General features: G+C 37.4%; 1 protein-coding gene across 2 annotated transcripts; it reads right to left on the bottom strand.

Annotated features, from left to right (window-relative positions):
- Positions 1-383: 383 nt before the first annotated feature.
- On the bottom strand, positions 384-26,066 carry LOC117291826 (exocyst complex component 5-like). Of its 2 annotated transcripts, XM_033773757.1 has the most exons (18): positions 25,925-26,066; positions 21,919-22,164; positions 21,202-21,399; positions 20,715-20,779; positions 18,235-18,263; positions 17,964-18,073; positions 16,823-16,867; positions 15,527-15,580; positions 15,231-15,317; positions 14,305-14,594; positions 13,547-13,703; positions 12,502-12,734; positions 11,225-11,263; positions 8,175-8,261; positions 7,099-7,207; positions 6,100-6,256; positions 2,212-2,372; positions 384-1,723 (listed from the first exon to the last, which is right to left on the bottom strand). In XM_033773757.1, exons 1-18 carry the CDS (start codon positions 25,943-25,945, stop codon positions 1,637-1,639), a joined length of 2,175 nt encoding a protein of 724 aa, XP_033629648.1. In that variant the 5' UTR covers positions 25,946-26,066; the 3' UTR covers positions 384-1,636. The 2 variants fall into 2 exon arrangements, with proteins under 2 accessions (XP_033629648.1, XP_033629656.1); XM_033773765.1 differs by lacking the exon at positions 11,225-11,263.
- Between the last annotated feature and the right edge of the window lie 84 nt (positions 26,067-26,150).

Here is a 26,150-nt window from a genome sequence, read left to right as displayed (position 1 = left end):
TACCGTAGGCCTATACACATGGCCTTTTGGCCAATTATATTGAATTTTTGTTGTAAGAGGACTAATGAGACAATATTTCATTAGAGAATTTTATGAGAGAGCAACCCTACTGTAGCTGTAGCTGGATTCCGTTGATTTGTGTAACAAATCAAGTGGCTTTTCAAAATCAGGCATAAAAGAATGGTGTAAACGGAGACTAAACTTTGAATCAATATGGCCAAAAGGGTAAAGTTTTTCTTTTTTATAACAAGTAGGCATCAGAATCGCAACTTCCCCCTAAACAGTAACAGCAGATCATTTTACTCATCCAAGCAAGTGTTAAACTTTTACCGAGTAGTAGGCGTAGTAATGGGTGTGTGAAAGAAAGAAAAAACACTTCCAAGTTCCATGATTGTATATTCTTTTATTTGAAATTGTAAACAAATGATAAATCAAGAGAATGGTGTATATTTTTCTATTTTGTTGCACATTTTTAATAAACAGTCAATCCATTGAGGGGCAGGGCCATTTTTATTTTGCAAAGGGCACTCCCGTTGAGAAATCCTAAAGTATATGGGAAACTTTTGAGGGGGCACCTCTGTATTATGAGTCCAAGCATGAGTGGTAGCAATACTACCGGTCGGTATGTCTTTCCGCTTTTAGTTGTATTTCTCCTTCAAAAGGCATTTTGAGGGGGTAACAATGGTTATTGATTTTGTTATGGTCAAAATAAACTTGTTTCCTTGCTGCAGCTTCATTACAGATACAGCTCCCCTTCTCCACAGGTTAACAGGTCCCAGTGCTTAAATACCCATAAGATTGGGGTCGATTTCAAAAAGAGCTAATGTTGATCTTAACTGCAAATCAATCTTAACTGCTATTAAAAAGCGTGAAATCAAAATACAAATCATTATGGTGATACTAACACATGTACCTAGTAATGATACTGACAACTCAACTTAAGATGAATCTTAGGGCTTTGTGAAGTATAACTCTGTTCATACAGGTGCTTTTATAAAATATAGAGCATTAAAAGGTTATTCTGTAAGTCAAGGGGTCGATTTCACAAAAAGTTAGGACTAGTCCTAACGTAGGACTAATCCTAGGAGATATTAAAAACATACGATATCATGTTGTGGAGATAAAGGACTGAATAACTGGAGTAAGTCAGGGTAAACAACAATATTAATAAAAATACAAAATAAATTCATAAATAAAATGAAACAATACAAATTATACAATTCATACTATGCTTTTACAATTGATTTTTCAGATAATGCAATCTGATTAGAATTATTTACAATATTACTATTATATGTACATGGATCTCTATACTTATTCAACATAAATTACATTTCATTACAAATCTTCTTCGTTGGGCAAGAAATCTGCAATAATCCATTGACAAGATATGCTTAAAAGGTATGTACACAAAATTGTTCTAAGAATCCAGAGTTTAAAAAAAAATTTCACAAGCTGATATGGAAAAGCACCCCCACTGAAGCCAAAGGAGGCAAATCATTGAACGATAGCTGTTCTTTGTGCATAAACACGTGGGTGTGACCTCAGCGTCATTGTAGCATTTCGCATTACGCAAGGTGTCTATTGGATGAATAGAGGCGAGTATCTCAGGGTAAGAGATGATGTACTGAGCTTGCTACCTGAGCTGCTGGGCAATCTTGGCTGCTTTGAAGTCTGCTCTGAGCTGAACAAATGACATAGGGGTGTTCTTGTCCAGGCCACCCTAGAAAAGGAAATTCAAATATTGCTACTTAGCCTTGGTGTACACATTTTGTTCTGCAACATTGCAAGAAAACTGATGGCAAAACCCCGAGTAAGACTGGCTTGTGTAAGAACATTTCCCTCTAAAACTTTCTTCCTTTCATAAATTAAAACAAGCACAACAATGAAATTGCATAAAGCGTTAATAGTTGTTTGCTGATGATATTTTGCAATTGAATGAGTGAACGGTTCATTTTGCATTTATGTAACAAAAGTTTGGATAAAAGACAAATAATTTAAGTTTCTTAAAATTAGACAAAAGATTTTGAAATTTATAGGTTGCAGCAGACATACTGGGTAATTTTCCAGACTTATTTCTGAACATACAGCACAAAACAAAGGGTATAGAATAATCTTCATGGCGACGGCTGTCCCACCAAAATAAAATAAAGTTTTGGCAAACCTATAATGGATTATATATGCTAGTATTAGACAAGTTAGCAGTCTTACCAGTTGTTCTCCTGTAATGACAGACTTGATGTTCTCAGGCACTACTACAAGGAGATTGCATAGTGCATGGAGTTTCTCAAATAGCGAATTCACCATCGGAACTTTGAAGGATTTAACAAGACGGCGGTATTCATTCACGTCACAAATCACCAACATTGCACCTGCAATACAAGATCAAGCAGTAAAAACAACAATGGTCATGAAAAGAAGATCACAAGATAAACAAGAGCATAGCGATAAGGACTTGCAATCACACGGTGGTGGGTTCGAATCCTACGAAGCTAACTGCTTATTTCACAATGACTATAGAACAAGTATTGTTGTCTCGTTACTGAATTACAGTTTCTTGATCTGTGCAATTCATAGTCATAGACGTGGTGTTTCAAATATTTGTATGAGAAAGATTGGTTTTTGCCAGCTGGTGGTTATATTTTTGGGAGTTTGCCGAGTTTCCATCTAAACAAACAAACAAAACAAAGAACCTTGAGTATACTGGGGATGTTAGTTTTTAAACGTTTTCACCAGCAATACAAATTACTGAAGAGGGATCGGTATCAGAAGAGATTTGTATCTGAGCAGTGCTGACTCAACACTGAAAACTCTGAATCCCTTTAAAGAGACCAGCATCTCCAACACTCTTCAGAAACGTTGAGACCAATTCACGACTCACTCCTCACCAGTGAAGTTAAGAATGAGAAGTCTTGGCTGATTTCCCATTTCATATATGCTCATTAACCTAGGATCAATATCATAGAGCTACTTTACCACAAAATGCAGCGCAGCACAGACAATTTTGGAGACCAGAAAAGTGGTCACCAGCCAAAATGCCATGTAAGATGTACAACCTATGAATTGTATCCTCCTTATGCTTTTGCTAAGCAGCAAATTGAAGCAATCTTTTTCTGTTTAAGCAGCTCAATACATTTAGGGCCAGGGGCGGTATTCACGAAGCTTAACTTAGTGGAGTACTTAAGTTTTCACTTTAGTCTAAAGCACCCCGCTAACTTAAGTGGGGCGCTTAAGTAGCTATTCACAAAACATCTAAGTACCCCACTTATCTTAGTACCCCACTTAAATCTAAAAAAATTAAGTTGTTGAGATCAAGTTAGTGCACATGCGCACAAAACATACGTCATCAATGGTTACTATGGTGATTCAGAGGCAATCAATTATCATTACCCCGAGACGAGAATAGTTGAATACTTTTCGCTACCGTCGGTGCCACAGAATGACGGGAGTGGATGTTATTAAATAAATTAATCATGTTTTTTTTTCCTCTCCTTTTTTGTGTGCGTTGGTCTCACTTATCAACGCGCGCGTCCCACTCTTAATATGAAATTACACGTGCATAAAATGATAGAAAAGAAATACGTTTAACACTTGACAAAAATGTTAGACGCGCGCGATTTAACAAAATAAATATTGGCAAAATTGGTTTGGCAAAAAATGGGAGGAAGCCACGCAATATCGAAAGGAATCAGGTAAAAATGTGAATGAAATACTACATCGTTTTATTGTTCTAAAGGGTTGTACTGTATACAGCAAAATTAACGAGTCAAATTCGTCCACCAATCAATCAATCATTTGATAAATAAAATAATGAACTTATGGGAAGTAAGCAAGCCATTTAGGTAAGATAATAAATAGGTATATTTGATATAAATTATAGCCTAATCATTAAAGGGAAAAGTCTCAAGAAAGGGAAAGAAATCGGTGAAAACTGGTATGAAAAATTCAATATTTGTCTGCATCATAATATTAATAACAAAATAAAACAGCTTGCCATGTTTGGACATTATTAAAAAAGTCAGTGGCTACAGCCAATGCCGCAGGACCTAATGAGTACTGGGTTTATAATATTCATCAGAAGTAATAATTCCACAGGATATTTTAACCTTACAATATGTTGAATTTTATCATCGGTGTACGCAGGATACTTCCTGCTCCATTGAAACAGTGGGACTATGTCGAGAAAAAGCGATGATTCGAGTCAAAATTAGTTAGTTGTATTTGTGCATTTATAATAACATTAATTTAAAATAAATTAGCTTAATACTACACTTAAATAGCGATAACTGCTCAATTAAAAACAATTATGTTGTGGAAAGCAGTTCAACACCGGCAACCCCTTCATCTGAGACTGTGAGAGCCAACAACAGAGCATTCAATGACGGGGTCTAGAAAGAGAGCAATAACAGAAGAGGTCAATGATGAAGAATACGGGAAGTTGCAAACTGGATCTAAAAACTAAAATAGTTTGTTATTTATTGTTATAAATCATTAAGCATGCTGATGCGCTATGTGTTTTGATTTTTTTTTTAAAGTTTTACAAAAATGAGAAAATGCGTCGTGTGAACACCATTATTTTACTATGATTTGTTTTATATATAAATAAATTCATTATGCCCCCCCCCCCCAACAACATAAACTCACCCAGCTTGGTATGTGACTTGCATGCAATGCCGTCCTGCGACTCACTTCTTCACGAACTGACCTAGTTAATATTGATTTATGAAGATTGTTTCATAATGAAAATAGTTTTATGAAATGTAATACAATTAATGTATCCATCTGAGTGCGTGTGTGAACAAACAACTCAGAGTAGTATTCTGTTGTGTCATAAAGCAATGGAGGACGTGTAATCATAAACAAGTCATGTCTTTAATCAAAATTGTAAAGTGCACTTCTCATTTTTCTTGAACACTTGGACTTGAACTTACTGGAAATAAGTGTGAACCACATAGTTCCTGACGATGTTGCCGTTTTGTTGTGGTGATTGTTCCGGTTGGGGAATTTGCCGTTCCATTGCAAGGTCATCCTCAAATTCTACATCACGAAGGACCCTCGTTGTTTTGCCAAGTTTGGGTAAAAAGGAAGGACTGACTGCACACGCTACGATAACCGGCAGGTCCGTTCTGGAGAAAGCCTGGTTTCACCTTGTATATATAAGCAATGGAACCGTCGTTTCCACTGACCGATGCTTCTCTCGACAATGCTTTGAGTTGTTCTGTGATGTTTAATGGAAGTTCTTGTGACATTATTTGCTTGCCGAATAAAAAATAATATAAAACGAACATTGATCGTTTTTTTATAGCCAAAATTTACTTTTGGAAAAAGTAAAACGCTCACCTGTGTGCTGTATATTATTTCTTGGCCATCTTGTAAAATCAGCAACCCTTCGGCATGAGCTTGCTGAAACAATATTGATGATTCTTGACACAGATGATTGAGAAATCTTTATCGTATCTCTCCACGTTGGAATGTTCTACATGCATAGAACTGTAGTGTAGTGCAATTGCATTGATTTACACATGAATAGCGCAGGATCGTTCAGTCGGTGGGTCGATTTTCTCTCTTATTAGCTTAGTAATAAATAAAACACCGTTTCTATCCAGCCTATATCGTGAGTAAAGTTCACCGTCGGTGAATACTGCTATTGGATTACTCCTTAAACGAAATACTATCGCTCTACGATGAATTTTATCGTTAAAATTTGGGCGGTTCGCGACACGCAAAACAAGCAAAAAAGCGGCCATGACACCCTAGTGCCCCGCTTAAGTCAGCTCGGACCACACTTAGATTTAAGACGCGAAAGTAAGCGGGGCACTTAGCGCAAACGGTTTGTGAATACCACTTAGTCGGTGAGAATCGTCTAAGTTGGGAATTTAAGTGGGGTGCTTATTATGTTGTGACTTAAGTAGTTTCGTGAATACCGCCCCAGATCATGGAGATGGGTCTTAGGCTGTGTTCAAATTGGCGGCTACAGCTTTGGCTTAAGCTCGATCACCACGCCATCATGCGCCAAAGTATGGACAACCTTAACAACACCGTTAGCAATAGTCAAAGACGTAGCTGTATCCACTAATTCAGTTACGGCCTTACACTAACCTAATGAGTTGTATGTATACTGTTGAAGATGATCAAAGATTACACGGTGAAACCTGATGCCAAACTCCATCAGCACTGCTGTCACATTCTTGCCATCCAGACAACGTTTAATGTTCTCAACTTGCTTCTCAATGAATGGGATCACCTTAGCACATGCCTGAAACAGAAGTGGGTTGAGGAAGATAACATTATCACATACATTTTTGTCAAAAGAATTTTTCTTGCAGAAGGGTGTTAGGATGCCACCCATCACCAGCTTTATGAGGATATTCTGTAAAATTCAAGGTTTCAAGGCTGCCAACACGAGCACGCCTATAGACTTTTTCACAGCGTGGTCATCTTGATTTGACTACATTCCAACTCATTGTAACCAAACTGAGGCTGGATAAAATAAGCATTCATTACTATTAATGGAAACAGGGAACATATCCAAGATGGCGACAGCATGATAAAAGTCTATACCATACCTTGGACAAGCATTTAGCTTTCTAGGTGTGTATTCATCAAGCATCAAGCATCAAGGATGTAATGAAATTTTAAAAACTCATTGCAGCACACCCCAAGTTTACTTTAATAAGATGCACATTCTTGTGCAGAAAGTTGCAAATGCATATTCCAAAATACCTCAAAACCTTCCATATGCTATGGCATTATTGTGAAGTAACTCATGCCACACTTTATCATTGTCACAGATTGCCACTGCAGAAATTCATCAAGGATGAGAATCTTATCTCTTCCATGAGTGGCAAAAGTTACATTGCAACTGAGCACAGCTGGTGGCTTCTCTAGTTTACCACACACATTGAAGCATCGTGGGCTATGACTCTACTCTCTCCATCAGCTTGAATGTACCCCAAACAGCCACAGTATGTGCCCCAAAATGCCACTGTTGTGGCATAGTGAGCAGTGGGTTGGATGTCTTGAGAAACATGTTGATAGTAAGAGGGTTAAAGTAAACAAACTCACACCATATCTTAACTAGAATGACTAGATACTCACAGTAGAGTACAGCTCCATCGGGCCTTCCTCTGACTCTGGTCTGAAGTCCGATTTCTTCTGCTCTTTGTCCAATAAATATTTGATCCAACCACAAATTGTAGACAATGTCCTGCAATTATAATATTCCACAAATTTAGTCAGGTGTTTTTAAATAAGGGAATCAATGTGTGGTGAAGAGGTTTTCAACAAGTGGTTTAAACCCATCGAGGCCTGGTTCTTTGATAATTTTACCTAGACGAAGTCGAGGTAAATTATTAAGAACCAGGCCTCGGCGGGTTTAAACCACTAATTGAAAACCGATTCAACACGCTTTGATTCCCATTCATAATTACATTTTTTGGTAAAAAAACATCAACACTTGTTGTTCAAAATGTAAAATAAGTACAAAAATTATAATTGATCAATGATTTCTTTCAACACAATACCCCTACAGCTATGAAATGGTAAGGCCCTCGAGTAAACAACTACTTATAAGGAGATTGCTGTGCGCGTAGCACGTATCGCGTGATGTGGCACAATGTTCCAGCCGTTCCTCTCAACCAATAGGAATGAAGAAACTGTCTTTTAACAAAGGTGCAAGCTTGTGTGTCACGCCCATGTTTCAACACTTTTTACTGGTGTTATATCATCCGTTATAACACCCCAACGTGATGCCCTCTCGACCAACCAGAATGGATAAACTGTCTTAGGTATTTATGAATAAGGGAATAAAAGAGTAGGCGATGAGGTCTTAAATGGCTGTTTAAAACTGGCGGGTCGCAGCTGTGCAATAATAGACTGAGCTGAAGGCGAGGACTTTCATCACTGGGCCTTGACTCTTTAAAGTTTTGCGTTCTCGTATTTGGTCTTTCTTAAAGTGGTGCATAGTTTTTTATTAGAACATAGAATTAGCCGTTTCAAACTAAAATTCTAACTATTGCGAGCAAGTTTTGAATTTATGGGAACCAAATGTGTGACCTACCAACTTAAATTGTAGTATTTTATGGAAGGTTCTCCAGCACAGCAGGGAATCCAAACATGAACATTATTGTACACAAGTGGTGTTTATTGCACACATTTGGAAATAAGACACTGACCTTTCCAGCCCTATTTCTGTTTTGGATTCCATCTGCTCCATAATCTGCTTTTTCTTCTGGACGCATTCACTGTGTGCTGGAGAGGAACTGAGGGGACAAAACCAGATGGAGGAATAAGGCAAGATGAATCAAGTAAAACCAGGGGATGGATTTAGAAGGGTTATGGGGTGGTTAGAGTAAAATCAATGAAATTCTCTGATTGAGTTGAGTGTTGAAACACCTGTTTTGGGTTTGGAGGTAGTGGGTGGGTAGCTCACCATAGATGCCTACTGAGTGAGTTTAATGCATACCAAAAAGCACAGAGCAACGGTGTTTTACAGACGTTTTAATTGACGACTCCGACCTCTTTTACCTTTTTGAACAATCGAAGAAGAGGAAAAGACTGGGTGAGAATAAGCAAAGCATGAACATATCTTGTAAATTGCTGTTCAAAGATGTCTTGAAGACAATGTCAGCTTGAAGACACTTGGGTAAGGGCTAAAGGTTGGAAGGTTCCTTTTGATAAATAAACATACCATGGCCCAACTAGACGCAAATCTTTCCTGAAGCAAAACCTTTGTTATTGTGCTGAGCCAGCTCAAAGCCGCACTAATTTCATAACAGCATAACATGAAATGTGTAACACTAGCTTTTTTGTGTACACATGATAACATTTGCCACAAAATGAGATACGATCTTAACATAAACCCTTGCTCAGAAAAAAATGTTGAAGACTGTGATTTCTTTTCCAGAGCTATAAATGAAAAGATGGTGAAGAAACCTCAGTGTAGAGATTTTGGTTTGACAAATCTGTGCTCAGCATTTGCTTTTAATGATGGCAGAAGAATGCAAAAACAGAAAAAAAGAAAACATTCTGGTTTCACAATTCTCTGCTTAGCATTTGTTTTTAATGATGAAAAAATACATGGAAATAGAGAAAATCCAGGATATTTTGGTTTCATTAATCTTATCTCAGCGTTTGATTGGAATGATGAAAGATGGAATGCAAAAAATAAGAAAGCAAGTCGATATGGCATGTATGGTATGCACTATGCTAAGTGCTGCAAAAGCTTTTTCTCAAAAATCCAGAGGAGGTCAAAGTACACTCATCCAGATAACACATCTCAAAAACAGTTGTAAGATTAATCCATTATTAAAGCATTACATACAAATACATGAAACAAGATTTTAGTTTAAGAAATTATCCCAGCTTTAAAAAAAAAAAAAAAAACTTGGCCATAGGTCCTGCTGCTTGGAACTTTCACTGGACCCAACAAAAATTTAAAAGACCAAACATATTTCTGTCCTTTGCAAGTGAATTAACATAAATTTCAAACTTGGTGGACTTGACCTGTGTACATTTGCACTGGAACAGTGCTTACTCTTCAATATACATTTACAGCCCCCCGCTGGCCCTCTTCCCCAAAAAACTAGTATAAACGGTAATACATACACACAAATAAATTAAATAATTTGATTTCAGGGGCTTAACAAATTTTAACCTAGTTTTAATAGAGGAAGAAAAGTCATGCACACAAATTCTGACTCGGCTGAGCAGAGTAGAAGGTTTGATTTTGAGTTCAAAGTGAAGTGCATAAAATTGAGTACAATATAAAACCAGTTTCAAACACCACATGGTTAACAATCTGAATAATCTTTTGAGGGTACATTTAGTGTAGAGAAAACATTAAGTTGGGTTAAAGTACATCGGTTTTGGTAAAATATCATGTTATATAAACAAGTTTGTGTTGCACTATTGCTTTCAATACATCGTAAGTGTGACTGAAATTTGTTTATTTCACATTCGGTTAACATAAATTCAGTTGTGAAAGTATATGGAATGTGCAAATTAGTTACAAATATCTTTAAAGTATTTTTCTTTTCTCCAGAGCCTTGAGTAGCTATAAGACTCCTGTATTACTATTAATAATGTTATTATTAGTTTGTTTCATTCTATTCTAGTAAATTATATCTGATGAACACAGAGAAGAAATTGTGGCCTCTAAATCAGCAAGTTGAAAACCTTTGTGAGTTACAAGTATACATGGTATAGTTAAAGACAGGGTATACTTATGGTAATTGTCAAAGATCAGTACCCTAACTTGGTGTATCCCAACATGTGCATCAAACAACCTACCTGTGAAACTTTTGGCTCAATTGGTCATCAAAGTGTCCAGAAAATAATGAAAGAAAAAACACTCTTGTTGCATAGTGTGCGCTTTCAAATGCCTAAGAAAGGCTTTGCGCATGAAGCTTTTCTCAGTGACGCGGCAAATTTTCCCCTTGAAAGGTCTTATAGGCACTGGACACTATTGGTAATTACTCAAAATAATTGTTAGCAAAAAACTTACTTGGTAACAAGCAATGGAGAGCTGTTGATAATATAAAACATTGTGAGAAACGGCTCCCACTGAAGTAACGTAGTTTTCGAGAAAGAAGTAATTTTCCAGTAAAATATTTGAATTTGATTTTGAGACCTCGGAATTAGATTTTGAGGTCCCAAAATCAAGCATCTGAAAGTACACAACTTGGAGTGACAAGGGTGTTTTTTCTTCCATTATCTCGCAACTTTGACGACCAATTGAGTTCAAATTTTCACGGGTTTGCTATTTTTGTGCATTTGTTGAGATACACCAAGTGAGAAGACTGGTCTTTAACAATTACCAATAGTGTTCAGTGTCTTTAAGTAGAACATTGTAAATGGCACCACGGCAAAAGCAAAAGGCACCAAGAGACACACTGCAAAGGGTGGTGCCTATAATCAATCAAAATCAGGGGATGCAGTTTGGAAGAACGGGAACTTGTAAATCTATGGAACTTTGCAAAGGGCACCACAGCAAAAGCAAGAGCCACCCAGCGCCACTGCAAAGGGTTGTGTGAATTAATTCAAGGCCCATAAATCAATCAAAATCAGTCCAAATAAGGGGATGATTCAGGGAAGAATGGGATATCGTTAGAATTAATTGGATTAGGAGGCAGGCCATTAGAGATGTGCATTCTATAAAAGGGCATCTAGACTACGCTAGTTGTATACACAAACAAAAGTGCTGAAGCTACATAGGGAGTCCCACCTTACTAAGCACAATCCCTCTGATGCAGGCGTGAAGCCTCTGGAAATACGTAACGCAACAAAAAAGGGGTGAAATAATCGAAGACAAAAAAACAAAAGAAGTGTGTTTAATTATAACGAAAATCATAAAAGAAATGGGGTGGGTGAGTGGTGGGTATAGGCCAGGTTGAAAGAACGTGTTATTTAAAAAATCCAAATAGTGGAAAACATTTTGATTTTCCGAATAAGGAATTGAGGTGTATTCCATTGGTCAGCTAATGTGGTACTCATAGAATAAACTTTCTTTAATCCAGGGTTCAAAGCTGGACAATAAAAGTGTTATTTTAATGAAGTTTTTTTGTTAGCCATTGTTTGGAGACAATTATGAAAGGCTATATAGGATTGACAAGTGAAGTAAGATTGGGATTTTTTATGTCAAAAAGACATAAACAAACTTTGACAATTTGAGAAACATTTCAGGACCATACTTGTTAAAGCTTGAAGGGGGCTCTGTGGTCAGGATGCAAGCAGGTTTGTGACTGTACGTGGAAATATGAACTCTTAAACAGTTATAGGACCAATCTCAGGCACTCTCCATACACTGTAGGTATGATACAGAGGGAGCGTGTGTGTGCAGTTACTAGGTGAGAGTTGAATGGCCTGCTTTGATCATGACGACATAGCCCTTTTAACAACTAATAAAGGAAGGATTTGAAGTGAAAAAACTGCTGGTTGGCAGACTAACTACACGTAAACTGATAAAACACTCTACTTGTTAGTAAAACATCAATAGAGAAATCTATATTCATGTCACTAAAGAAAAAGCTACTTCAGAAGGATTAAGGAATCTCCAAGTCTATAAGAATATTAATGCTAAATCTTGAGTTGTCAATTCCACAACCAGAATGGTTTATTGTTCTACTTCCAAGTTAAGAAACTAGTTTCGCTTTAGCCAGGCTGCCAGGTATTAATTTTTACTCCAGTTATTACTACACAAAACAAACTGTGAAAATTTCATCAAATGCAGAGGTCGAATTTTAGTTAAAGACAACTGAAAATCATATAAATTTTGTCAGATATTTTGTGCATAGACATGCTTATTTCAACTGCTGCAATGAAAATTGTTGGGGTCTCCTAGTGCTTACTCATGCTAACTCATGGCAACATTTGAGACAGAAAAAAATTCTCTGGAGGAGTGGTATTGGTACAAACTGTAGTCAGATTGAGACTTCTATGTTTTCCAATCGAATCCCTTACTTTGTCTAAAATAAATCAACCAAAGTCCGGACTTGGACTTACCTGATCAGCGGCACCAGCACATCACTGAATTGTTTCTCTAGAAGATGGAAGATAGCGTTGGCCTCTCCGGCAACATTGAAGAAGTAGATTTGTGGAAAGCTCTTAGGTTCAGAGGACGGGATACCCTGAAGTCCGATCTCAAGAGCGTATTCAATGTGCTCCTGGCAGAGATACTCAGTCAGAATGTCAAAGATTTTGATGGCATGAGTGGATAAGGTGGACTGGGTGGAAAGCTGCAAACAGAGAAACACATTGGGATAAAATAGGTTTTTTTTATGTGCTGTGGTACTGTTGTGAGGTAAACACATGCCACACTGCTGCCAGAGCCCTTGTGTTACACTGGATTATTGCAACTCTCTCATCAATGACATTAGGCAAGCTGACATAAACCGACAACAAAGGCTCCAAAACATTGCTACACGTATCTTTTTCTCACAACCCATTAAACTCATACATACTCTTCTCCAATAGTTCCACTAGTTAACAGTTAGACATTACACCACCTTCAAAACATCAGTGAACAAAGCATTCTCTAACTTAATTCTACAGTATATCAAAGAGTCTCTCAACCTCAAGCATTCTTTAGCAGCACATTGTATCTCTGGAAAATGTGCCTTATGAGACTACTACCTTCGCTCTGTGGTTTACTTTAAAGGGAAGGTACACGTTTGGTAATTGTCAAAAACCAGTCTTATCACTTGGTGTATCCCAACCTAAGCACAAAAAAACAAGCCGTTGAAAATTTGAGCTAAATTGGTTATCGCCGTTGCGAGGTAATGATGAGAGAAAAAACACCCTTGTTGGACGAATTTGTGTGCTTTCAGATAGGAATAAAAGACTTCTGGCTAGAAGTCTTTAAATATTTCAGTGAGAAATTTCCTCTTTCTCAAAATCTTTGCTGCTTCAGAGGGAGCCGTTTCTCACAATGTTTTATACTATCAACAGCTCTCCAATGCTCGTAACCAAGTAAGTTTTTCAGTTCATATTTGTTTTGAGTAATTACCAAACGTGTACCTTCCCTTTAAAAGAGCAAAGCTAAACTCACCAGTTGGCATCTGTTGAATGCTTGTTTGGATTCATTGAGTAAATTCAAGGCTATTTCTTGTGAGAGGAAAGTCTGTCCTTTGAAGTCCACTTGAGGACCTGATGAACCAATGTGGAGGGGCGCCTTGGTGCGTAGTTTATTCTGTAGATCTTGAAGGCTGTCAAAGGAAAGAACCAAAACAGGCGAAGGTTAGCCTCTAGGTTAGCTCCAGTAGCAGATTAAATCAGCCCATTTTACGGATTGTATACTTTTAAGTTTTTGTTTTTATATTTGTTAGGAGAGATTGCCTAACATCTTATGGCCGGACTTAACTGAAATGATTTAGGCTTAATCGATCAAAATCAACAATCAACAGGGGCACGTTGCCAGCTACTCCTTGGGCTGAAACAGGGTTAACCCCTGCACAGTCTGTAAGGAAGTAGGCAGGGGTACCATCACTAAGAGCCTGGCTGGTAGAGCAGAATGCACTTACTTCCCAACTGGCACATTTGTATTGGTTACATCACAACACTAGTTGCGATAATCATAACACTCAAACTGTGTGACCCCTTAGAGCTTGTATTTGCCCTAAATGCATTTTTCATTTTTTTAAAGAATTTTTATTTGCAAACTTAAGTGTACTGGCCGACGCTTAAATCACTGGCCTCAGTCCTGCGATCCACCGTTAATTTCTAGCCCTGTTGATCTTTACCACTTAAGGCAATTTGTACATATATTATATTTCCGTTTTAATAAATATCAAATGGAACATCCATTACCCTCCAGTTTGTTGAATCAGTTTCTTCTGATGTCCGAGCACACTATAGTACGACTTGAGATTCTCAGACATCTTCTCTCGTAGGTGAAGCTCCTCACATTGGATGTATCCCTGCAGGTACTTCTCGAAGATGTGCTTGGTGAGTCTGGTGAGGAGGTGTGCATCTGAGCCCAGCCTGTAGTCAGACAGCGCTGCAGTCAGGCGACCTGTCCGTGCATAAAGCTCATGGAGGTGCTTCAGGTAGTGTTCCCGGTCCTCATCTTTGTTGGAGAGCTTCTCTTTCACATGTTCCTGGGATAGCAGATTTAAAATTGTTGTATTTTGAGTTTTATTTTGGTCTGTGAAATGATCTTTTTAAGTTGGATCTATCTCTATCATATGTGAGTTAAAGCACTTAATGATTCTGTGCAAGGAAATTTGACCATGCAACACCTATCCTAATGGACTTGCACTGGCTCCTATCTAGTGGAGACACAATATCATGCTGCTGGTGAAACGATATCTGAACTTCTAAGGTCCAGCATACCTGACCTTCAAAAAAATTAAAAATCGTAACTTGCGCTCTAGTTCGAACGGATCTGCATTATTCATTCTTAGAAGTAAACACAGTTTGGGTGACTGTGCCTTTTCTGTCAAGGATACATTATCAGGCAATCACCTACACTTCTAACTTTCAAAACGTCACTCAAATCTCACCTGATTACAAGAGTTTACTGTATGACTACATGAGCAAAGATCATTCAAATATGGCATCATATAAACGTTACAATTGATTGGTTGAAATGTTTAAAAGGACTGTTTTACAAATGGCTTGAATGAAGATCTGAGAAAGTTGTGGAATATCTTTTACTGCCACATATTTGGAAGATAAAGGTCCAGTTGCTTGGATTTTTCCTTAAGAGTTAGATGTATGCAGTAAAGGCTTACCTGTAGTTTGACTTCATACAGGTTGAGTACAAACTTTCCCATCACACTCTCTGGGCTGCTGAATACCTGATGTACTAAGCTATTGACCTGATTCCAAAATACAAAACAAGCTATGTTAGGAACAATGCCATCACTCCACAATGTTATGGATTCAACACTCATTGATTGCATACTAAACTACCTTGGTAGTGAGTAGAAATTTATTTGTAAGCTTGTGTAGGTCAGCCTCGAGTGCTGGCTTTTAGACATTTCAAAAATCCAGCTTTATACTGATATTTATGAAAACAGTTGCTTACCTTTTTACATAAAGGGATTAAATCTTCATACACATCATGGAAAATGTATGTATTCTGAAATAAATCACAGATTATAAATTGTACATATTAGTTGTATGAACTCATGGGCCTTTAAAAACAAGTGTCAAAGCTCCTTGAACTATCACTACTTGGCCAAAGGACATTTTTGAAACCATCTCAACCCCAACAATCTCTACCCTCAAACATTGTAGGTACCCACTCCTAGGTGATGGGGAGCAATTAATGTTAATGGACACATGAGTGCTACGAGTGACTAAGGTTAGACTCCAGAACTACAATCTCGACCAAAATGCTTGGGCCACCCATTCTATAAGTTATCACACAAGCGCGAGTGGAATACGGACAAATATAGCGCTTCTGCGTTCCATATCCAACGAGGCCGAAGGCCGAGTTGGATATGGGACGCAGACGCGCTATATTTTCCGTATTTCCATGAGCGTGCGTGTGATAACGTATTTATCTTCAAGCAAACTTGGCGCGTGACATAGAACACACAATACGCATGGTAGTGATATTAGCCGTGCAATATAGGTTTTTATCACCACTCCATTCTGCGAATCTGATTGGAGGATTTGTGCGTACTTGAAGATAAATTACGTTACAACAATCATTCCCTGTTCACTTCCCCTGACAATAAACAGTCTCTCCCCTGTCTCCCGTTCAATGTTGACTGGAACACAGAAGACTGTGCAACAATGAGAACCAACATTGAAAGGGGGCAGGGGGGCCCAACGATATATAGAGCCAGGATTGTAGAGTCCAGTGACCAAAACAATTATGCCACTACATTATAACAAATTTTTTTTTTAATTTTGAATGATCCATCACCTTTCGGAACCAAAATGGCTTTACAATTTTGTTGGTATCCTGCCCTGGTTTTCGCCTCTAAATGTTCCCTAGTTCAAGTTCTACCCTTGAGTATGGATAGTGTTATCAGTTCCTACTCACTGATGTAGGTTGTCTCTATTTGGGGTTCTCCCACAACATACAATGTACATCTTACACAGAAAATATCTTCATTGTTTTACTCTTTTCAGGTTTCTTAGGACTTCAGTGTTGAAGTGCAAGGCATTTTAGACGATCCTTTAGTTATAAAAAGTTCAAACTCAACATTCAGTACACTCTACTTAGTCATGACAAACACACTTTTGTGCACTTTAATATTACAATTTAGGCCATAATTTAGGCAAAGAATCTGGTAAAATTTGTGTTTTGCAAGTATATACCCCCTAGACTAGACTTCAATGAACAACTGATATATTGAATTTGTCTTACTGCTTGGCTTTCTTCAATGAAGGCATCGACACATCGGTGGTAGCCCTGTGGAGATATAAAAAGATCATTTCCACATAAAGGAAAATTCTGATATGCATGGTTTGGATTTGCATGCCGGGTGAATGTCACACATAAAAAAATAGCAGTCAAAACAGTTCAGCGTTCATGTTAAGAACTTTATTTTTGAGCCAGAATCTGTCAGGCAATTTGCAATTCTTATTATTTTTGTCGGACTCTGTTATAAATTGCATATTATAACATAATTTTATTATTGCTGTTTCCTTTTACAAACCTGCGATTGTTAATATTTCCTCAGACTCATATATTGTTGAGTATTTTTACTTGTGTTTCACCTTGGTGATTTGCCGTTCAAATACCATTTCGCACAGTTGTGAACCGTTGATAATACTGAAGGAGTTAATATGATTTTGAACCATTGCCTTATTGATTGTTTTTATAACTGAATGTATTGTGTTGTATTTGTTGAATCCTTGATATTGAGATATTGAGATAATTTTCATAATAATAATAACTATAATTGAGAGAGAAGAGAATCTAATTAAATTGCTGTCTGTTGTGTTTTCTTTCTCAGCAAACATTCCGATATTCTTAATCGAACCACGTCGTAGGCTCTTGATTATTTAACAGAGGTAAAAAACCTGTGACATTTTATTTCGTTTTTATCAACTACAGCCACAACTATTAATCGGTGAGGCATGTCACCAGTTGGTGGTCATCAATAAGGGACTAAAAGACTACCTACAAGGTTTTAAATGGCCCTTGCCACGACCCTGCAAAGTTTTAGACCGTTGTTTAAAAGCGGCAGGGTAATGGCCTTGATGGCCACAGCCCAGCAAGGTTTTAAAACGGCTGTTTAAGACTGAGTCATCACTCTTCCCTTCCATTCAAAACCATCCATAAACCTCCCAAAATTCCTCATTCTCCAGAAGACGATCAGAGCATACTGATCAAAACGTCGAGTTAATCCAACGGTTCTTTTCAGAACCACCCCAACTCATTTAGAGATTGTTATTACATGGTGTTACCGCAAACTTTTCTATAACCTCCCAAAAGTCGTGAACATATCCGACAGTTAAGCCCCAGCTCTCCCCAAATCTGCATTGAATTTCTAAGCTGTTACCTTGAAGTGAGCTAGTATTCCTGCGAGTTCTCTCATTCTTTCAGTGGCCACTTCATGGAATGCCGAGCGGAACTCAGTGATCAATTCATCCTCAATCTGATTGTACTTCTCTGTAATCAAATAACAAAAAGAGATCGTTTCAAACAATGACAATATTATCCATTCAAAAGTTTGGTTACAAGTACATTTTCACGAAAAAAATATACATATCAATTGAACAAATAACCACCACGTATTAATGATAAATGGCAGAATAGGTTGCTCCACTAACCTTGTATTCTCATCTTTGGCTTTTCAAATCTGTTAAATCACAAACAAATACAAAATCAATTTTAGGCTCAAATTAAAAAGTTCAAATCCAAATTACAGTTTATTGTTTTAACTTTGACAGATAAGTTCACTCTTGACTCTAGGTATTCAACATTTCTTGAAAGAAACATAATCATGACGCTCATGGTGCTCCAACATTATTACCCCTGGTCACCGGGCCAGTTATTTCAGTCCTTAAACAATTTCAGTTCCCTGGGCAGTATACAGCCTGTGCTGCCAAATGTGTAGCACATCCAGCTAAACTAACCACAAGCACCATCTCTGCCCTCACAGGTACCCATTCACCTGGGTGGTGAGAAGCAATTATAGCTAAGTATCTTGCTCAAGGACACAAGTGTCATGACGGGAATTGAACCCACATCCTGATGACTCAACCACCAGAAGTTGAGTGAAAATGCACTAAACCGCTTGACCACATCAGGCCATAAAACACAACATCATCTACTGGTCTGGAAAATCCTTAAAATACAACAGATCAGATAGACTCTGCAGTGTAAACACGAAGCCATACTTTGTGCTAAGCATGTCATGTCATCTCCCACCGGTGATGTGTTTATATTGTTGTTTGTAATTTATACGTTTATCAGTTTATCCTTGTTTGCATAAAGTCAAAGTTCAGTGGCCACAGACAATCGCCTGCGGGCATCTAAGGAATTTCGTTTAAGGTGTGGCAAGCCCCTATTTTTGTATACATATACCTGGGTGCCTGTATTTCAAAGTGATTTCTGTTCCTGATTCCGTTGTGTTCTGTTCATGTATATTTTAGTTCTTCTCAGTCATGTAATTTTCCGTAGCCATCTCCCGTAAGTAGCCTTATTCTGTTTACAACTGTTATTTCTAGCATTTATCTCCCTTATGTATAAACATCTTTATTTTAACCTTCGCAGTCAAAACTTCCCTTATGTTAATATTTTCCTGTTCGGCATATTCAGCAAGTTGCCGTTTTCTTATAGTTATTTATCGCCGTTTGAGCCAACTCACTCGGTCCCCCTTTTACGGCTTATAGTCTCTGGAGTTAATTTCTTGTGTAATTCATTTTCTTGCTGCTTCATTCAGTATTTATTCTATTGCTTGGAATTATATTGTAGTGTACAAGTCCCCCCTTGTTTCCTGTATATTTTGGTTTATATAACGTTTATATCAGAATACCCCAGAATGTCCCCGTTGTTTCCTGTATATTTATTGTCGGTTTATATAACGTTTATATCAGAATACCTCAGAATGCCCCGTTGTTTCCTGTATATTTTGGTTTATATAACGTTTATATCAGAATACCTCAGAATGCCCCCGTTGTTTCCTGTATATTTATTGTTGGTTTATAATTAACGTTTATATCAGAATACCGGTGAACGCCCCCAGAATACCGCAGAACATTTACCATGTGCACGGACGTAGTTTCTGAGTTTCTCCCGGCAATGATGTAAGTTTATTAAATGTATTAGTTGTTTCACTGTTGTAATTTAACGCCGGATTTGTCTTTGTAGTGTCTTATATTCAAGTTTCACTGTTGTATCAGCCCTCGGTCGTTGCTTGGTTTATTGCTGTATCTCGTTCTGCATTTAAAGTTGTTTTTGTTAGTCTGATATGGTTCGCCTTTGTCCCCCTTCCCTTAATTGTTTAATAATGTGCATTTTTCGTGTCATTTATTAGCTATTTATGTATTTGTTATTTATAGTTTCACCTGTGTAATGTTATACACTGAGTGCAAATAAATGGGAAAAGCTCATCTAAAGGTCTCCGCTGTCTCCAATTTGTACCGTGCATGTGACATGTCATTTATCCACTAAGCTAAAGGTAGCAGATAAACAGCAGAACAAGTTCTCATCAGACCATTTTTAAAAAGAAGTGTACATGTAACATGAGAAATGAAGTTGACCCCTGTAAAGGTTTTGTTTAGTAGTCTCACAGTATGAATAGGATGCTGCCACCATCTCCGTCTTGCCTCCGTTTTGCAATCGCATTAACAAACACCAACTCTCATCCTACTAAAAAGGTCTCAGACTTTTTCGTACTTCCAGCCTTGCTTTGGTAATGACGCTTTCAAATGGGTAAAATGAAAGATGGCCACACCATGGTCAAGTGGTTAGACTGCAGGAATTGCAATCAGATTGTGGGTTCGAATCCCCAGCTAACCGCTGATTTCACAATGACTAAAATAAATATTATTGTCTAGTTACTGAATCACAATTTCTTGATTGAATGTGCAATTCATAATCATAGACTTTAAACCAATGTTTGTATGAGAGAGATTGGTTGTTGCCAGCTTGGTGTTTAATATCCCCATGTGGGAGTTTGCCGAGTTACCTTGATGGGAAGATCATCTAAACAAACAAACAAACAAACAAACAAACAAACAAACAAACAACCATGGTAAAGTTGTACTGCCATTAAGAAGAAGTAGACGCTTTCGTTTGTACTCACTGTTCTTGAGGAAGCTCTTGTGATATCAGCTGCAATTTCTGAATAATATCGGCTGCATCCTGGAGCTATAACAAGAACAAGTCATGAGTTTACACAAACTTATAGGCCCTACTGTGTACGGGGAGAGGGGTGGGGGTCAATTGAACACTGACCAGAACAACAATGGAAATCAGAGGCCAAGAGAAGCCCATTCCCAGATGGCCAGGACTAATCAAAGTGACGATTAATCCAATCTTAAAATGAAAATGAAAAAGGAATCTCTTTTTGAAACTAGCAAAAGTAAGTAAAACAAATCAGAAGTGGCAAAGCCTTAGAGATATTTAAAAACTCATTAAAATAGTCTTTGCTCTTGGTGAGACTGTTCCACCCCCCCCCCAAAAAACAAAAATTGAGTTAGTCCCTTGAAATGGCTATTTGTAATCTTGTGTAAATGCTTGAATGAAAAATAAAAAAATAAAAATTAAAAATATAAAATAAAAATCCTCACCTGAAATGGATCATTAAACACTTCAGCTTTCGGCCCGTAGTCATCAAGAAACTCAGAGAAATATTCAATAAGTTTCTTTGCCTCCTCTGCTCTGGCCCTTGGTGTGTTGACTCCTTCCAGCTGGTCACCAAGATGAACAACTTTAGTAGCCACGTTATTAATGTGATCATCCAGCTCTTGAAAGTGGAGAAAGGCCATCTGTAAAATAAGATTTCATTATCAAATAAATCTATTGTTTCCCTTGTCCACAAGGTTAGTATACAATGACGTATATCAGCCTTTAATAAGGGCAAAGTTTGAACAACTACCAGACACCACTGTCATCATGCCAACAACAATTTGTTGATTAAGTGGTTTTTCAAGCTTTGCAAGGATGTTGAAAATAAGATCAAACATTCAGGTACAACCATGTGTAAAATCAATTTTGGGGGAATGTTGGCTCTCAAAAGAGCTGCTCGTCTTCAAGAGAAAGAATTTATCTGCAAGCTTACTATTTGTAGTTATTTCTTGTTCAAATTTGTTGACTGGCAGCTGCTTTTGCCTGTTGCACAATGACCACTTGCCATTTGGTACCAAGCAACAGTACCCACTAGTCAGGCTGTTCAACAAATAATCGTTGTGTTAACTTGGCCATGGTACATTATGATGTTAAACGATTTTGATAGTAAATCTGTCACTCAAATAATATTGAATAATCAGTTTTAAAACTATAAGTACCTTATTATTCTCCTGGAGTTGTGCAACCCTCTTGGCATGACTCTTGGTCTCAGCCCGAATATTTGCATCCAGCTTTCCGGTTCGTTCCTCCATTCTCATACTGAGCAACTTGAGCTCCTCGATGGTGTTCTCAAAGGCCCTTAGCATCTTCTTGGCATCAAAGTCTTGGGGCCCTTCCTTGGAGTCCCCGCCCTGTGTACGCCATGCAAGCTGCTCAATGTACTGCTCTGGGTCGAAGGTGGCACTCTGAAAAATACAATAAACACAATCACAGTAGTGACAAGGAATACATCAAATAAAATATCTTCTAGAACAAGCAAAGTTATTAGTCCAGTGTTTTCCCAAACTAATACTTTTTGATACAAATGTTGACAAATAGGTCAATATAATTAGAAAAATGTTTACTATAACAAAAATTAGCCTGTTTCCGCACCAATATTGACGTTGTGACTTTGTGTTCACAAGATGGGAATCAGATCATTTACAATTTTTTACTTTATTTTAATTTAAAAAGCATTCTCCACAGCCACAAATCAGAAACAAAGTTTCACTGTGACTTTTGCAATTAAATGTTGGAGTACATTCGGATATTGAAAAAAAATATTGAAAAGAAGGAGGAGAAAAAAAAAGATTTTATGATACAAAATACTGTACATGGCATTCAATTTATATTTTAATTAAATTCAATTTTTTTTTCAATGCATACACAAAACAAACAAATGAAAGGTAAACATGAAAATAATAACCGTTAGGCAAAAAATAAGAAAACCATTTTTATGCAAAAAAAAACACTTGTTGAAAATAAAGGAGGACTGAGGAAGCTTGTCGAGAGTAAAACCATGGTAAAATTTAAAATAAAACAAGAAGTAGGCCCCTAAGTAAAAGGTTGAATTAAAATTTTAAAACAGTCAATGACTTTGACTTTGAGTCATCTCATCTTAAAGCCATTATGAACTTTCGGCACAGATAAATAAAAAAGGTCACAGATTTACAAACACCTTAACAGGGTTTACAGAAGGTCATGGTGAAAGACTTCTCTTGAAATATTATTCCATGAAATGCTCTACTTTTCGAGAAAACATTAAAACAATTATCAATTCTCGTTGTCGAGAATTACGGATTTATTTTAAACACATGTCATGACACGGCGAAACGTGCGAAAACAAGGGTGGGTTTTCCCCGATATTTTCTCCTTCCGACTCCGATGACCGATTGAGCCTAAATTTTCACAGGTTTGTTATTTTTTTAAGTGTTGGCCTTTTGACAATACTGTTTACCGAAAGTGTCCAATGGCTTTAACACAGCATGCAGGACCAAGGAACAGATGCTTGTTAATACGTAAACTACAGTTTTAAAGGCAGTGGACACTATTGGTAATTAATCAAAATAATTATTAATAGCATAAAACCTTACTTGGTAACGAGTAATGGGGAGAGGTTGGTAGTATAAAACAATGTGAGAAACAGCTCCCTCTGATTCTCTGATCGAATGGCAGGTGGCGGGCAATGGGGAATGAGTGAACCAATCCGGAGAACCATCTGCGGAACACTGTCCAATGAGTCACCTGTCAGAAAGATTTCTAGGAAGTCTGGTAACAACATCGACCAGTGGTTGACACATGGTCGCCGCCCAAACTTTCTTCAATCAGATGACTCGTAAGTGGGAGTTTGGGTCGGGGTTTTGTAGACTTGCAACCTGACGTCTAAAACCACACAAACGTGTTGAATTACACATACACAACCGTGTTGATTTCCACAAGGATGCCATGCCACTGGACCTTCTAATTTCAACTCAAGATGGCGCGGGTTACGCTTTTAATAGTATAGATTGTAAGTTTTAAAGTCAATTTAGTATCTACAAACATCGTACTTTTGAACAGGGATTCCGACAAAATAATAACAGTTTTCAAATGAAGACATACTCAAGAAACCATGGATCAAGTAAGATGGCGTGAAAACATCAATATAATTGTTAAAAATAGTACCATTCTCGGCCGATTTTTTACCTTTGTGACATGAATTTAATGTTGCGATTGATTTTTTTTTATTTTTTTTTTTTTTTTACGGATCAAAAGAAAATATGAACGCAACCATAAACTGCTTTTAAACATCACATTTCAACTCACAATTAATCACTAAACATCAATTTCAAGGTGGCAAGAGTTAGTTTTTGCTCCTTCAATGACAAAAAACACGACTTTGTTGACTACTTGACTGCCGTTTTGTACAAAATATTTCAGTCCCACTGAAAGTGCAATGGCCCAAGATTCACATACTTTCTGAGCAAATCGATTAGTTTTCCATAATCATTGAGATGTGCTCTACGTCATAATAACTTGTGTACTTTTCTAAAAATAACTTATATGGTTAGCAAAAGCTACCAAAGTATTCTGGGGATGATGTCTATGGAATGTTACCAAAGCACCCCCAGCCCACTGGAACATACTACTATGCCCAATTTTTTGTTAGAACAAGGAATTATTAGTGTACAATTATAACTTGGCACACTGTCAGCAGATCATGTTGAACTACATGTACACTGCATACTGCACTGTACAATGTGCTCACATCTGAATAATTTACCTGCATTATTTAAATAATACAAGGAATGATAAACTTAAAACAAGAACAAACAAAAATATTTGATGAAACTGGATATTTTAAGACAGTATTCTTAAGTTAGATTTGGAGGGGGGCATCAATAAAGAAATTACTTATCAGAATTTACATGTACTCAGCCTAACACAGTCTAATGCCATTAGAACTTCACACCAAAATTTGTGGTTTCTTAACCACTCTGCCAAGCATAGTGAGAAAAAAGTCATTTACCCAATCACAAAACAATATAATAATTTCTAGTAAGGGTTCTCTCTATAGGTTTGCGTGGTTCTGAAAAGAACCGGTGGTTTAACAACTCAACGTTTCGACCAGACAGTGTTGTTAAACCACCAATTCTTTTCAGAACCACCCCAACATTACCATGTTTAAGTCAAAGCCTGTTCAGATTATTTTTCCTTTGTTGCTTCAGGTGTTTCTTCCTTTTATGAAAAGATTCAATTTCAAGTTCTGAGTGTTCTGAATGAAATAAAATGTTCTTGTTATGCAGTATCCTGTTTAGTTATTGTATATTTTCTCACTTGTCACGCGAGTCACAAACTTCTGTCACGCGAGTCACGTTGCATTTAACAAATTTTCTATTTTATTAAAACTTTTTATTTTGTACTTTTTATTGTATAATATAGTGATCTGGAACTAAAAAGTTCCTCTGAGTTCTCACGACTGGGCAATGGCATACAGGGATGCAACACCTTTCATTTTTTGGCAGTCACGCGAGTCACATTTTTGGAACTCCTATAAAAACATGATACCTACACAATTTGTTTTCCTTTTTTATTTTTTGTTATAGGGCTCTTCACTGAGTTTATATAAATTGAGTTACATGAGAGCCATGTGTTATATTTTGGAGTATAGATCTTTCAAAAGTTGAAAAACCAGTGAGATTGTCACGCGAGTCACAATGGAATGGCTGAAATGTCATTAAAAGGGTGATTGCTAGGGCACCTTTTTGCTGATGTGTTCCGCGCAAGCCCGAATATGTGCACGGACGTAAAAAACGAAAACGAGGCTCTGCACACTTTCACGATTGCTGTGCGTGTGTTTTGTCACATACCTACTCAATGACACAAGAGTAGATGACCGATTGGGCTCAAATTTTCACAGGTTTGTTATTCTATTTTTTATAATTTATGCATATGTTGAGATAGTGTTGAGTCCACTGTCTTTAAATGGACAGGAACCTTCTTAAGAAACAATGTTTCTACAATTGTGCACCCCCTTTTGCGCCCGCCCCTAAGGTTCGGCACGGACTGACTGGTCAGTTTATTGATGCAATATTCTTCACGAAACTAGTGCAATGTAAATCCGGTTAACAAAAATTTACGTGAAGCAGCATTTGTCAACAACTTTGCCCCAAATAATAAAATCAAACAAATATGAATTGTACCAACCTCAAATTCCCTTGAAGACATAATCAATTTGTTGAGAAGTACACGGAAAGCTGTTAAGGTTTTATCTCTTTCCAGCGGCCGTAATGTCACATCGGAGTAGTCACTTCCCCCTGAAAATGATCACACCCAACATTATTTTACGAGCGGCTGGTGGGGTATCGACTACTTTCAAATCGAATACTCAGGATCGATTTATTTCGTCTGGGGGCGTGGATTTGGAATATAC

The sequence above is a fragment of the Asterias rubens genome, chromosome 1, assembly GCF_902459465.1.
Source record: "Asterias rubens chromosome 1, eAstRub1.3, whole genome shotgun sequence".
NCBI lineage: Eukaryota > Metazoa > Echinodermata > Asteroidea > Forcipulatida > Asteriidae > Asterias > Asterias rubens.
This window is presented reverse-complemented; position numbering and strand designations above follow the sequence as displayed.

What these genes read in the sequence shown, in the direction of transcription:
- LOC117291826 (XM_033773757.1), bottom strand. Translation starts at nt 25,945, where the DNA reads ATGTCTTCAAGGGAATTTGAG. An exon ending in TCATTGAAGAAAGCCAAGCA is followed by an intron (nt 15,581 to 16,822) that starts GTAAGACAAATT and finishes GATTTATTTCAG; the next exon opens with AATACATACATTTTCCATGA. An exon ending in CTGATTCAACAAACTGGAGG is followed by an intron (nt 13,704 to 14,304) that starts GTAATGGATGTT and finishes TTCCTTTGACAG; the next exon opens with CCTTCAAGATCTACAGAATA.